Source organism: Falco punctatus (genome assembly GCF_963210335.1).
Source record: "Falco punctatus genome assembly, chromosome: 8".
Lineage (NCBI taxonomy): Eukaryota > Metazoa > Chordata > Aves > Falconiformes > Falconidae > Falco > Falco punctatus.
The window spans coordinates 340,258-355,567 of NC_137588.1; the positions used below are offsets into that span (position 1 = coordinate 340,258).

The 15,310-nt window shown below is 42.6% G+C and overlaps 1 protein-coding gene across 6 annotated transcripts; it reads right to left on the minus strand.

Annotated features, from left to right (window-relative positions):
- Positions 1-4,128: 4,128 nt before the first annotated feature.
- On the minus strand, positions 4,129-15,268 carry LOC308068989 (caspase-8-like). Of its 6 annotated transcripts, none has more exons than XR_013930227.1 (9): positions 14,224-15,248; positions 11,104-11,433; positions 10,769-10,874; positions 9,601-9,739; positions 8,059-8,147; positions 7,341-7,452; positions 5,837-6,326; positions 4,747-5,075; positions 4,129-4,291 (listed from the first exon to the last, which is right to left on the minus strand). XR_013930227.1 is itself a non-coding variant. In XM_080400604.1 (9 exons), exons 3-9 carry the CDS (start codon positions 11,412-11,414, stop codon positions 4,925-4,927), a joined length of 1,398 nt encoding a protein of 465 aa, XP_080256730.1. In that variant the 5' UTR covers positions 11,415-11,433; positions 13,274-13,308; positions 14,303-15,268; the 3' UTR covers positions 4,129-4,924. The 6 variants fall into 6 exon arrangements, 5 of the variants coding, with proteins under 5 accessions (XP_080256730.1, XP_080256728.1, XP_080256731.1 ...); XM_080400604.1 differs by adding an exon at positions 13,274-13,308 and having other exon boundaries at positions 4,129-5,075; positions 14,303-15,268; XM_080400602.1 differs by adding an exon at positions 13,274-13,308 and having other exon boundaries at positions 4,129-5,075; positions 14,224-15,268.
- Between the last annotated feature and the right edge of the window lie 42 nt (positions 15,269-15,310).

The following is a 15,310-nucleotide window of genomic DNA, read 5'->3' on the forward strand; positions in this document are numbered from 1 at the left end:
AACTATATTTTTTAAGCACATTGCACAGAAGTCATTGCAGATCAAACATGCCATTCTCCACTCGTAATATTACATATCTCTAGCTGAAGAGAGGCAGATCTGAATAATTTCAGGGAGAATGTGCCCATGTTAGTTAGGGGTCAGGATATAAAGGGTAACCAGCAAGGGCTGAACACGCAACATGTCCTGAGAAAAATCTCACTCTGGACTCCCTGCCGCATAGCTTCACCTCCTGAGTGGTGTGTATTTTGTTTCCACTCTCCCTGGGCTTCAAGATTTCCTGCAGGAGACCTTATAGATCACAGACACAGGCAACAGTTCAACTAATCAAAACTCCACAGTGCCCAGATTTTGCACCGCTTTGACAACTAAGAGTGAACCCCTATATAGGTGGTGAGAAAACACATACTCATAGCAGCCTGTACAATGGGAGAAGCTGGCAGAAACCTGAACACAGGCAGGCTCCTCACACATACCGCTAACCCGCCCCAACCAAGAGCAGCACATTAACAGGTCACCCTAAAACCATTACGGTGGAGAGAATTACAAATTTCCCATGGAAAGCAGGTGTACACAGCTCTCTGGGAAACGGATGCTAAACCAAACAAATACAAACGACCAGGCAGGGATTCATGCCACTGAGTAATATCATTTCCACCTCTGCAGCTAACAATCCTCCCCAACTGTTCTAAGCATTTTGCTTTTCAAACAGCAGCACTTTGATCTTGCCTGCTTTTAGCTTAAGCCTGCAGGACTCTGACTCACCAACTTTACTTTCCTACTCACCTTCTGACTCCACTTTCTGGTGGTATTGCTTCTGCTCACTGAAAACAACCCACAGAATTGAGGGCCAGGACCGTTTGGCCTCCCAGCCAGGAGCTGAAGAACAGGGAGGGCAGGCAAACGCCTGTAGCCGAAGGCCTTCAGAGAGGAAAGGCAATCACCCCTCACCACTCTCTGAGTTGGGCTACAGAGGAAAAACAGAGTCAGAGAACTGCAGATCCTCCTTCCTTCTTCCCTCTCGGTTCTGTGGGAGAGCCACAAAGGTATGCGAGAACACACCAGCCACCTTGCTGCAGGTACATGTTGGTATACTTTGCTCAGAACCATAAAACTGAAAGGATATGTTCTCCTTCCTTGACCGCTGCATGAGCCACACACAAACTCACAGTAACGCTACTTCTTCCAGTCCTTTAGAGGATCTTGGTGGCATTTTCTCTCGCTTCTAGTAGGTCTTCATCCACAGGCAATCATGATAGCTATGGAGGTGGCCTGATTTTAACAGGTGGAACAAAATACCATGCCAATTTAATGACAGGGTGACTGACCAGCACACCTCAACAGTGAAGGACAGCTCAGAGGAGGGCAAAAACCCAGCAGTCTCAGGGAAGAATATATTGTAAGGAAAGCTCAAGTTACTTCAGGATCAGGGAGACCAGAGGGTAACCTTAGTTTTACAGAAGACAGCTGTACCTTTGAATCATCAGGTACCCCAATTAACAAAGAATAACGTCTTCCTGGGCTAGCCAGACCAACATGGGGGGAGTGAATACATGGCTGAGCCCAGCATAAAAGTGTAACAACAGGATAACTGATAAAACATTTAAAACGTGAAAAGAGCAATGGGTTTGAGCTGGCTTCAACCCACACATTCCATCATGACTGGGGATGCTCAGTGTCATGATGGTGCGCACACAGACAGGTGATGAGAATCATGTTTGTATTGTGATTCAGCTGTATATTGCAGTTGCTACATTACGCTTGTGTTGTAATTTCAGTATGTTGCTGTATCACTCTACTAAATCAAAATCCCACCTAGCAACAAATATAACAAATAAGTGATTATGATATCCAGTTCCCCTTCATGTGGAATATCTGCAAGCTTCCTCTGAGAGTACTGAACTCTGACACAGAGAAATATGAAAAAACCTGAAATGTAGATTCACAATTTCACTATTGGAGCAGCTGCCACCTTCCAGCAAGTTTCTCCCACAGGAAGCAGTTATTTCATTTAAGCTCTATTTCCTTATCATAAATCAACATTCACAAATCTAATTACTAACTTCATATCGGGGTCTCATTTATGAAAACATCATAAAAATGTGAATAAATTGTTACCACAGTTCCTTCAATGGTTAACCAACAGAACTGTATCACACCTGGTAACACCTTCTGGTAGCTTCTGCCACAAACAGCACTCTTGTTTACATAGTGCTGGTAATGTCTATTTTTATTTATGAAACCTGTGTGAACAGAGCTGTGATTCTATGAATGGGCATTCTCCCTTTTACCTGGAAGGTGAAAAAGGGTGAGGGGAGAAAAATGCAACTCCCAACACAACGTATAGAATTAGGAAAAAAAAAAATGTTTTGCTTCAAGAATACAAGTAGGTTGAATAAAGAACCCCTGCTTCATAGCTAGACATGCATTTCAAAGAAACACCAAATAAAAAAAGCAGAATTTACAAAGCGTCTCAAATCCATCCCTTATCTTATTATGAACTCAAAAGGAATGCAGCTGTTAGAATCCCACACACCATCTACACATTGCCAAGGATGCAAGGTAGGAACAGCCTCACTGGCACTATGTGGGAAAATCACCTTGGGGCAGGGGGGGGGGGTGAATTAGAGAAAAATTGGGTCCTAACAGAAGCGTAGTATTACAGAAAACGTTTTGGGGTAAAATAGAGCTATCGCCTTCAGGATGGTTGGCATGCACGAAATCTACATCACCACAGTTCCCTAAGGCACACAACCTGCTATCCTAGAGGAGCAGTGGAGGGTGGAGCAGAGTGGAGACACCGCGGCCAGGCTCTGCTGTGCTCCCTGCAGGACTGGGAATGCAATGGTACCATACAGCCGACAAGCAGCATAGCAGCTGTAAAATATATGAGAAGGTATCTGGTGCTGGGCCAGCAGCTGTGGCGAAGACCAAGAGCCTCACTATCTGCGAGAGAAGGTTGGGAACTCGGCCCGCTCAGCACTTCAGAGCCTTCTGACGAGGATGTGCTAACTGCTAAAAGAAAACAAACTGCTGAAGAGATAAAATTAAAGGATGCTAGGGTGAAATAATTGTGGTAGGGGGAGATCGCGACCTCCTACTCAAATGGGCCCCCCGAAAAGAGTGAATCCCCCCGCTCGGGGAGCATGCCCAGTAAATTTAAAATGAACTCTGCCTTTAAATGAAAGTGAGAGAACTTTACACCAATGATAATAAAGGAATGTATGACTAGTCACTCAAGCTCCACCTGAGAGTAAAGAGAAGCATAAAAAGTGATGAATGAGGGGGACAAGTGGGGAAGACACCACCAAGAGCAAGTGAAGGGAAAATGCCACCGAGACGGACTCCTGGGATCAGCCGACGGGCTGAGCCTTGCTTCTCCCCCCCTTGGGACGCCTTGGGTGAGACTGAAACCAAGTGCTTCATGGGGAGACTTAGAAATATCTCTAGAGTTACTTTTTAATATTTGTAGCCAGGCTGCAGTGTTTGTAACTTTTGCACATGTATTACACTTTATAACATTTTATTTGCACATGCCTTTTTGCAGACAGTCACTACCACTGGCAATCCAAAAACCCGTGTATCTGTTACACAAATACAACTGCCCTGTTAAGGAGCTGGTCCTCAGTTTCTCATGGAAGGTGACCATACCCTAGAGTGTGGCCATGCTAGTTCATGAGCACGGCTGGACTGGCAGTGCAAACTGCTATCAGTGTATCCAGGCCCATGGTAGTGTAATATATATATATATATTAAATGCGACTGGACTGATAGTGGTAAATTGGACATCGCTTAGAATTTAAACCTAGCCACACCTAATCTCCCACTTCAGTGAGGAGAGTTGGAAGGCAGGGGTGTGGGTGTGTGTATTTTCTGCTAAATTACTCCATCCTCTTTAATGCAACACACCAGCTGCCACTATCATGAAAGTCCTGAACTTCAACTGACTCTTTCCTCCCATCTGTCCAGCTGCTAATGGAGGGATATCAATATGCTGCCCCTCAGGGTGGCTGCCATTGAGTGTTTCAATGAGAGCAAAATAACTTCTGCTACTGAAGTAAAAGCACTCATCATGCTGACTGCCCCTCAGCCAGCTCAGCTAAAAGAGAAACACACCAAACACAAAGGTAATATGAAAACCAAGACTGTTTATTACAAAAGAAACAAGAGTCCACAGGAACTAGAGTCAGTCGCTGGGAGGAGAAGGCATCTCAGAGCAGAGGGTCTAATGAAGTGGGACCTTCCTTCCAGCAGTCAAGAGCCATTCAAAACAGGCTGTCCCCTAAGAGCTCTCAGAAAAAAACACAAATAGAACCCTTACTATTTAAAAGCCTAAACAGCAGTGCTGTTTAGCCAAGTTAATTAAAAACATAAAGTAAGCCAAATATTTGGAGGAAATATTATCATAATAATTTTTTTTTTCTGTCCTTCTGGACAGGGACGTTATTTTCCATGAAAAATTATACAGCTTCCAGAGACAGCCAATGACCCACCTCTGGGTAAATCTGTTACAATCTCACACATGCCCCCAGTGAAGAGATCTAGTATTCCCAGTGTATCTGTTCTTTTCTTCAGATTCCAGGAACTTAAAACAACTTGGACAGAAACGGAACTTCCATTGGTATTTCCAGAAACTCTTAGAAATCATACTACTTGGAAGTGCTTCCTCACTTGAAACCCAGACTGAAGAGACTCCACTGCTTCTGCAGGGCAGAAAGCCAGACCCGTACTCCTCCACGGCCTTACCAGACTGCTACAGATCCAGGTGACAGGAGTCTGTTTAAACTCGGGAATGGGACACCTTAGGTCCCATGGCCCCTTGGAGGAGCCAGGCTAACTACACAGATCCAGATAATTCCTCTTGCAAATTCTCTTCCTGTGGAAGCCCATTCCAAATGCGATTCCTAACTGAGTGTATATTTTTCTACTTTTCAGTTGACTGACATTGTGAAATTTGGAAGATCAATTGCTTCCGTAGGGTTGATGTTATCTTTGGCATCTGCTTCCATCCATTTAACACTCTTCCTCCCACTTCCTTGTTCACTTCTGTCAGGATTGTTATGAGATCCTTGCGGCTTGAATAAAAATGAAGAAAAGTTACGTTGAGATATATGGTACTTGCAGCTAGGCCAAGAAGCTGATCTGTTTGCTCCAATCAAGTGGTATCTCAGGGAAGGCTAGTATCTTCCCCTCACCCTGCCTGTCACTGAAATTGCATACTCTGTTGTGCAACCACAGAACTCACCGTGTTTGGTGGAAAAAACCGAAACCTCCATGTAACATCACTTTACCAGCAAATGCAGTTCCCTGCTTTGGTTACAGTCAGAAGAGCACACTAAGATGAAACAGAACTAAACCTATGCATTCCCCACACCCTCTTCTGGACACCATGAAAAAGTCATGTTTGAAGAGAAATTCTGTTTTCTGAATCAAGTTTATGATGGAGATGGGAGGGAGGCAACAATACGAGTTATGACTAAAGAACACTGATATTTTTGTCTGTGTAATCACTCAACAAATTGGCCTCTGATTAGGTGTCACCGGAAAATAAAACCATTTAACAGTCAAAAAACTGTTCAAATGCATGCACACACATACACACACTTGTTTATATGTAATGTTCCAGCATTACAACCCTGGTTCTGTCACAGGAAAACTAGGGAAAGTCACTTGTACTTTGGTTCATCTGTAGAATAACAATGTCGAATCTGCACTGTTCTCCAGGTGAAAAGCATCATATACCACAAATGCAAACCACTCATGTTTCAAGCACAGCATGCTTAAGCATGTGTATCTGCAATACTCCAAATGTACATGGATTTAAAATAGTACTTACAGTGGGCACAGCAACTCCATTTTGTCACAGAGGCACTGAACGTAAATGCTGCCAGTCTTTGTACAGCGGTAGCACTCGTAGTCTTCCACTGTAGCCATGCCAATGAGAATATCAGCCTGATCAGGTATGGAAATCATAGGGGTAGCATCCGCCTCAAGATGGCTAGAAAAGTCTTCTTTTACTGTGACAGCTGGATGACCTGCAGAGCCTTGGCAAGCCTGGATGAAAAACAGCTTGGGTTTGCCAGCAAGAGACGGACAATTTGATCCACTGAAGCAGGAGACTAAATCTCTAATATTTACAAACTGATGATCAACACCTTTTATTTTGTCTTTTTCACCATGGGAAAAAATGAAGCAAACAAAACAGTCCATGTTACTATGATCTTTTTTGCTGTATTCTTCAACTTTTGCATACATTTGCTTTGCTTCTAGATCCATGTGCTCAACTGTCTCAAACTGAAGCCACTTGAAGACCCTCTTCACTGCCTCTGGAAAAGAAGTCAGAAGGCACTTGGTTAAACGTAGACAGTGACAAGGAAGATGCTAAAATATCAGTCTGTGTGGTAGATCAGATACTATCAGAAGTGTTCAAATCCCACCAATAAACTCACCTGACTGACTCATAGCCTGCCAAATGTAATTAGCAAATCACAAATGCCTAGTTTCACTTTTTTTTAAACGCAACTGGGTTAAGCATCATGCTATCTAAAACAAAAACAGGTTTCAGATTATCTGATTCATCGGTACAAATTAGTGAAGTTTACTGTGTTAAAGCAAGCTTTAACTATGTGTTGCATAGTAACCTCAGATGCTTAAGAGCAGGGGTCCTCAAACTACGGCCCGCAGGCCCGATACGGCCCCCCAGGGTCCTCAATCCGGCCCCCCGTATTTACAGACCCCCCCCGTGCCCCCCCTGCCAGGGGTTGGGGAGGGAAACCAAGCAGCCGCAGATGACTGCCTGCCACTTCATCCGTGCCGGCGCCCTGGATAAAAAGTTTGAGGACCCCTGCTTAAGAACATCACTTAGCAAGTTAAAGCAGGTACCTTTTTTAGAATGACAAATTCTGCCACTCTTAAATGAAGTAGGTCCATCATTCTGTGACAATGATCAATGCAGCAAGAAGGAAGGCAGGGTAACCTGCTAACAAATGCTATGCTGACTTTTTGCAAATGCTGGCTTAATTGTGTGGGTGGTGAGAGAGTAGCTGGGAAGCAAGCAGCCAGCAGATGGGCTGGATGAAGTTAAAAGATCAGCGATGTGTGCTTTCATGAAACAGGTTTTAATTTTTATTTAAGATACACTCTTGCTTATCTTAAAAGTGACTCTTGCAGAAAGACAGGCTTTAAGGAAAATGATAAAGCAGTAGCATTTATTTGAGAATTAAAGAGAATTTAAGGGAATAAGAGACCTAAGCTTAAGTGGACATGATTCTTCTTCACCAGAAAGATTAGATAATTTTTTCAGAGAAAAAAACAATCCAGTAATTGGATTAAGTACTTACCTCCATCTTTCACTGTTCCTTCTCTGGCTTCTGACGGATTTTTAAAAATGTAGTTGTTAAGAATCACACAGTAACCATGGGGGTTATTTTTCATTTTATATGATTCCACAACCTGTAGAAAGAAAGCAAGCTGGTAAGAAAGCAGTGCCACGCATCCAAAAGAGAAAGATGCTATACACAGGTTGTTGGTCATTCATGTCCAAGCACAAAAAAAAAGCATGAGGGCCAAGAAACCAGAAAAGAAAAGTGTAAGTATACAAGCTAGCTACAGGGGAGAGGAATCTGCTTTGTCTCCCTGAATCCCTCCTCCTCTCTCTCTGTGGTTAGGATATGATTTCAGCATGGGAGGAAGCGAGCATCCAGAAATGCAAATTTGCATGTGCAGAGGAAAAACATTCCCTCCGAGCATGAGGTAGTAGATTCTGTTATTCCCTTTCCATCTGTCCAGGAGTATCCTGACCAGGACTTTAATGTCCCAGACTCCATTATCATTAAGACTGGTTTTCTTCACACAGAAGTACTCCTTCATTTCTTGCCAGGTCCTCACAAAGGAACAATGTTTGCTCTTGTTTTGGAAACAGGCATTGTTCCAAGGCCTACATATAAAGCCAGAACCCCTCCCTTTCAGCTCTTCCACCTGCTTAGTCTTAAGAGTTTATGCTCCTCCCTTCCAGGAGTTGGAGAAATACTTTAAAGGGAATCTTGAGGTATTTCTCACCAGGTGTGGTGTCTCCCCCTCTGCTCCTTGTTCTGCTGCATGCACAGAAGCAGATACTGGGTGGTGGAATTTTTCCTTAGAATCATTTTCTAAGAGGGAGAAGACAAACAGAACATTTTAGGACTAAAAAGATAAATCCTCCACTGTGCCTGTTCCAACACTCAGAAAAACAGTACAAGAGTGGGGTAGAGGGTGGTTTCCACATCACTGAGACACCATCATTTTGTGGAGCTGGGCTAAGCAGGGTTCCAGTTTCACAGACTGCTGGTTATTGAAGTTGTGCTCCATTTCTTCTCTGCTCTTTCACTGGTGGCAAGATCCAGATAATAAAAGGCTGAATGTGAGCTGCCACCCCAGGCAAGCCAATAGCACCTCCACTATAGAATACATAAGTGGAAAAGGAGACCCATTTTTTTACCGTGGTACACTACAGCTAGCTCATTTACTTCTGAGGCCATTGCTTCTCCACAGAACTCTACCATTTGGGTGGACACACCGAGGATGCAGCATACCAGCATAATGGAAGATCTCCTCAAAGCAACAAAACACATCTTTGAATACAACTGTCTGAAATAAGTGAAGAAATGATCAAATCCATGATTCTACCCAAGGAAATAAATCACACTACCCTTTTTACAAGTTACACAGATGTGTTTAAATGGAATGTAATTGTCAGGGCAATAAGATCTACAGGACATGCTCTTTTGCTACTTATCAAGGGGGACAAAACAGTAACAATACTACTAAAAAGCCATTCCCCTGACACAGGGCTTGCTTACACTAGCCACCCTCGGCAATTTTCTTCTGCTGTTTTAGAGACACAAGCATATGCTGGGGAAACTAGTGAGTATTTCTGCAGGAAACCACATGGGCTGTATCGATGTGTCTAAGACACATATGTCCCGAGTCATCCAAAAGAATGTTCTGGGGAAAAATTTAATAGGCCTCAGTTGTTGCTTGACATACCCTGTTTCACAAAGATGAAGGCCCAGCTGTGGTGTCGGAAGTCACCACCTCAGCTGCAACAGCCCAGATATACTGATGTACTTGAAATTTCATGCCTGGTACAGAAAGTTAATGGTTACACTTTAACCAAGTACCTAGTCTCCAAGGAGGCTTCCTTTGACTAGGAACAAACAGTCTGGGCTAACAGAAAACAAGGCTGACAACCTCCCGATGCAAGTTTCCCCAAGGCAACTGTCACTTTCAGTCTCTTTCAGTGACTGAAAACCTATGCTGGTCCAAAACCAGCACTGCACTGTTTCCTGAAGAGAAACATTGCATGTGAGGCAAAAAAGAGGAGGGAGAAGCAAACCATTTGCAAGGCACAGAACGTATTTCAAAGAGAGACACAAGAAGGTACGATGGGATAATGAAGTAGCAGAAAACTTCAAAAACCACAGGTATTAAGAGCCACTCTGCCTATCCTAGGATACTGTAAGGTCTCTCTTTCACCTCTGGACTTCTAAACTGCCAAGAATAGAGCCAGAAAAATCACAAAAAACCTAGCTCTACTCTTGAACAACAGATTAAATAATTTACCTTTTCTTTTTTCTTCATAGGTATCTATTTTTTTCTTTAGATCAGCTCTAAATCCCTTTAATGTATCTTTCAGCACTCCCAGGTCATCTTCTTTAATTATCCCGTTTCTTTCCATTTCCAGTAAGACCTTCAACATTGACTGGTAAAACAAAACCACATAACACACATTCATACCGTGACCTTCAGTAATTGCAGCATCAAGCACGTCTGGACAGAACAGAAGACAACATACTCATTCACAGAGACTGACCAGCTACAGATCTATTTCTTTTTCCTCCAAACCTCATTAAGACAAGGGTCAGGACACAGTATCACTAAGGCTAAGACAGGATCATTAGAAATTGGCTGCGGCTAAGTTATCCTGCTTTGTTTCAGCAGTGCAAAGCACTGATGTGAATAACAACATGGCATCCTGTTGTGCCTCTGTGTTCAGATCTTAAGTGCTGTTAAGTCATTTAGCTGTGCCATTTTACATTTTCTACTACAGAAAAGGTGTTCAGATCTAATTTTGTTTTGTAAAGCTCAGTAGTCCAACAACTTGGAGGTAAATCTGCTAATTTTCCTACAGGTGCTACAATACAAATAGGACTTTTAAGGAAGCTTCTTAATAATACCAAGCATTTTTAGAACACTGTTCATTATTTACAAGTATTAAATTAGCTTATCAAAACTCTTAATACTTTTGGGGGGGAATTAACAAAATGCTGTTACCCCAAATTACAATAAAAAATAAAATTTAACCAATGACACAAAAATTTGGTTGAACTCACATTAGAACTTGAATTTCTGACTCCAAAACACTGTTTTTCCTCCAGCAAACATCACTCTTCCTAGATACAGCATATGTACAGATGTCTTATAAATGCCAAGCAAAGACAAAAGGAAGAGCATGAATGGATTTTGCAAGATGAAAAGATTAGGGAGACAGGTGGTGGAGGAGAAATAGAAACAGGACAGCAAAAAATGCTAGAGAAAAGATACAATGAGGAAAAAGAAAAAAAAAAAAAAAAAGAGGAGTCCATTCTTTCACACAGCAGCTATCAGCTAACATCACAATTCTTTCAACAGATTTTTGTGAACAGGCTGCTTTCTATTTACTCCTTTCTTAGAAGAACTAGCGGATTCTGAACTAGCCTTGCAAGAAACTTAGCAAGATCACTTTGCATACAGCATTATCCTGGAGCTTGTTCTTTGGTATTTGTTTTTGAAGCAGGAACTTCACGCTCTTGACATCTTCCGGAGTCAAGTCCTCTGCAATTTCATATAGCAGTTGCCTGGGAATAAAGATTAGGGAAAGACCAATTAAGAAAGTTTATGAGAAGAAAACACCACAAATTACACAGCTGAACTGCAAAATGTAAGACTTCACAATGGGATGTAGGCATGTTGTAATAAATACAATTGTGCTGGGATATTCATAAGACAACAGCGCAGACAGAAAACAAGAGAGTACACAACAGTGCTGTTGTATATTTTGCAAAGGTTTACTGCTTCTGTGCTCACCTGTAGGCCGACACCTTTGCCCTGCCCGGGATCTGAAGCTCCCTCTCCATCTCCGCTCGGCTGGAGTCCAGGTGGACACCCAGGAGATCAATCCGATTGATCCGGTAGAGCAGCTCCTTCAGGAAGGACAGGTTCCCCGCCTCCATCATGTCTTTCTCCTGCAGCACTTCGAAGAAGGCTTTGGGCTCCCGGATGGCTTCCAGCTTCCTCATGGGGATGTGCTCCAGGCTGAGGAACTTCAGAGCTGCCAGTTCATCTGTGATCAAAGCCTCAGAAATGGCAAAAAGGAGTTTGTGGAAGTCTTTACTCATTTCACATCAGGATTTGGATCTAAACAAACAGAAGTTGATCTCATTGGTCAGCAACAGCAGAGCAACAACATGATTATAAAAGGCATCATATTATGTAGAATGGTCCAAAATAAATATATGCAATCAAAATCACTTCAGCAGAGAAAGGCGGCCCTGCTACTATAGCTCTGATGCTTTGCTCTTTCAGTTCCTGAGACTTAACAAGGAAAATAAAAAACTCTATACTAAGTGAATTTGACAAAGTCACAGACTGTTCTTGCTTCCTATGGTGTGCCTAGACAGCCTAAAGTACCTACGTACAGGATGCGCGATCCTGACAGCATGCTGCTGTTTCAGTTTGGTTTTGTTTGGTTGAGGTTTGATCCCATTTGGGAGCAAGAGCCACTTGCCAGTCTGAAATAGAGACTATGTAGTAAATGAGACTGCCAGGTTTTACACCTTAACAAAGGTAAGATACACTTGAGTATGAATCTTCTAGGCTATCTAGCTTCTCCCTTCCTTATGCACTGCTTCTGACCTTGGCCATTACAGCCAAAGCACCTCTTCCTGTTCTGGATTAGCTGCATCAAGTAAAACTCAGTTTCCAGCTCTCATTTAATCTGTATTATTCAAATCCCATATAGATCATGTCAACCCTTTTAAAAAGGCCACAATTCTTGTCAAACTATCTCTATTTCACTGAGCATCAAATACCACCTCCCTTCCACACCACTTCCTCCATCAGCTTTGTGGATCCAATTTTTGAGCACAAGAGGAAGTTAGAAAATACCAAGTACAAGCCTTCTAACTATCTCACCTTGACATTTATAAGACATGCCTCCACTGCCCCTCTGGTAAGAGAAGCATTTGCAACTTTATTCTCTGCCTTAGATCTAGGACATCTAGGAATCTCTGAAGAGAAACTCTACAGAAATGCATCTAGTTGAGGTCTCTTGTCCCATTGAAGTCACTGGGAGACAGAAGTTACAGACAGCAAACGCAAACAAATTATTCCTACACTACTGGAATATTAGGCAACGCATTTCAATGTTACTGCTACTGCAAATGTTCTGATACCAGGGCTAGTAACTCCAAGGCAGCTCAGCTGACTAACTGAATCAGTACTACTGTAAATATTGGGGGGGCGGGATTAGCAGACAATTGTACTCCCCTCTCCTCCAAGGACCACTCCACAGCAAAGCAGTTTTTTGTGGCATGCCCTTGGTCAGCGTTCTGTCAGTTAGCAAAAGTGAACATACAACTGAACCTTAAACCTTTGTCTAGCAAAAAACCTGATAGAACAGCAAAACATGCATTGTGATGCAGCATATACGATTCATGCTCTGCCCCCAAATACTGTTTTCTTTAAATCCATTCAAACTTCATTTTTAAACAGACTGGAATCTGTATACCATTCAGCCCATATAACCACAAAGCCACTGGTATCTGAATTAATCATATGTGCCTAACCTCACAATTCGATGATCTTGGATCTGACTGAATATTTCTGTACCCACACAGGAAAGAGAATACTTTCTTGGTAGCTAGTTAGGAAGTTATCTTCCTTCTCACATAAACCATGCCTTTTGTTTAAGATACAAGGCATGTGCTTATAACTGTATATCCTGTAAAGGGAATTTTTGGTTTTATTTCTCAAAGAGTTTAAGTTTCAAACCCACAAAATTACTGCAATTAGAACAGATTTGCCGCCTAACACACTATATTTAAGCCTGTCTGCAAACACAGGGAGCACACTAAAAGAATATTTAACGGCTTCTGTCTTTTTCTCCCACTTCACTAAATTAAAGACACAACTGATACAACAAGCAACTGTTTAATAGTAATAATAATGATTATAATTATAATTTTACAACACTTACATGGGAGGACAGGCTGGAGGACTGCTGGTACCACTCTGAAAAAAGTGAGACAGCCATAGTCTCCAAGTTCCAGGATAAGTATGGCCTTTTGTACTATGGTCTATATTGTCACATGACTTACAAAATGTACGTTACAGAAAAGTAATAAGCTGTGGTCACAAAGCAGAAGTTCCCTACTCCACCTATCATGGTTCCAGCTTTAGGAAATGAATCATTACAGTGCTTGTGAGAAAAATCAGTGAACAAGCCACAAAAATAACCCAGGTTTCACTTTTGTTTTAAGCGGACACAGTAAGCAGCATAGCCAGAACTTTCTAGCATACAGCACAGCTCAGTACATTTGTTCCCATATATACATCCTAATTAAAAGGCAGTGAGAGAAGAGTAAATCAATTAATTTTATCTCCCCTTTTTAAAAAATATCTCAGTACCATTGTCCAGCTGTGTCATCAGACTCTCCATGACTTACACCCTTTCTCTGAAGACCCTCTCCATCTCACCCTAGCCTATTTTTAACATGCATTTTCATGGAAGGTTATTTACTGAACTAAAATCAAAAGTCAGCTACCAGCACCAAATTCAGCAGCAGTAGTCAGTGAATACAGGGAACTGAAAGGCTAAACATTCCTTTGAAATTATTTAAGTGATAAACTTCCCCGTTCACAAGAGAATTTAAGCAGTAATTAACTTCTGGCATTTTCACCCTCTTCAAAGTGTAGAACTTTGCCTTCAATGGTAAGGTTCACAGTATGATCTGTTGGTCACCAGCGCCCTCCCTGCGGCATGAACCACATGATCAGCCACCAGTACAGCTACCACACTCTCTGAAGCTTGTGAAGCCAGCGTTACGGAGAGTTAGAAGAGCTAAAATTTGTTAAAATTTTGCAATGAAAACAATCGTTCGTTGATTTCAACCTATCTACCTTTAAAAACTCAAAATCGTAACATACCCTTTGATAGAACGAGGCATACAAATTCCTTCCAAAAGGCACACGCTAGTTATCAGCTCAGAAAACGTGCCTGACTTACGGCACTGGCACGAGTTGTCCTTTTATCAAAAGGCTGGGAGCAAGCACTATCTGATCTTCAGGCCCCAAATAGTTCTGCCTCCATGTCATCCCATGCCTCGGCACCTCTCACTCACTGCATCCAAGAGTTCCTCTGTGTCCTAACTGAACCAAGGCCCCGGTGAAAAACGCTTCCGGAGGAGACCCAGCCCAGCTTAGCTCCTCCCGTTCCCATCATGCAGCAGTTCCAAGGACCAGCCCTCCTGGCACTGCTCTTTGTCTTTACTGTTCCACTTCCTACTTCTTCCTCTCTCACCCTCCCCCAAAATGTTCCTGCCCTTTTGTTAACTTACAGTCTCTCCAATCGCCCTTAGTTCTCCTGCACCCTGGTTTTGCCCTCTGGCTTCCTCTAGAACTGTCTCAGTGACCTTGTTCAGCAGCCTGCAAAAAATTAATCTCTCAGAAAGGCTGGTCTGGAAGAAGTGAAAAGGCTGAGGCTACCAACTACTCGGCAAACGTAGTGGCTGTGGCTTCTACTGGCACAAGGCAGGATACCCAGCTCCTGCACAAAACTGTGACAGTGGGGAGGGAAGGGACACCAGAGACTGGTGGATGTTAGAAATCCCACTTGAAGATCATGATCTTCCCAAGATACCAACTTCCCCAACAGAAAGACTCTTTTTACACTAATTCTGCTTAAATCTGTCTAAACAAGGGTTGCACAAATCATAGCCCTTCTTTAATTCCGTAGGTGGAGAGCATGCACGTGTGCATATGCTTCTGTATGCCACCAGTAAGCCTCAACAGAAAACAACCACATTTCTTTTGTTTGCTTGTTTTAGGCCAATTTCTTTCCGGTACAGCTCTGTATTACTAGACTTACACGGAAGGTGTACAGTGTGGACAGCAAGGAACAATGAATATTTAAGTTGTATAAAAACCACCCACCCTCCCCCAAGACTTTAAAACTGCTTACAGTACACCGCGGGAGATCACGCAGAAACATCCAGCCGCTGCTGAATGGTAGCTG

Coding starts and splice junctions, on each gene's coding strand:
- LOC308068989 (XM_080400604.1), bottom strand. CDS start 11,414: ATGAGTAAAGACTTCCACAAACTCCTTTTTGCCATTTCTGAGGCTTTG. Junction 10,875..11,103: donor GCAAAGGTGTCGGCCTACAG/GTGAGCACAGAA, acceptor CTTTATTCCCAG/GCAACTGCTATATGAAATTG. Junction 6,327..7,340: donor AGGAACAGTGAAAGATGGAG/GTAAGTACTTAA, acceptor CTTCTTTTCCAG/AGGCAGTGAAGAGGGTCTTC.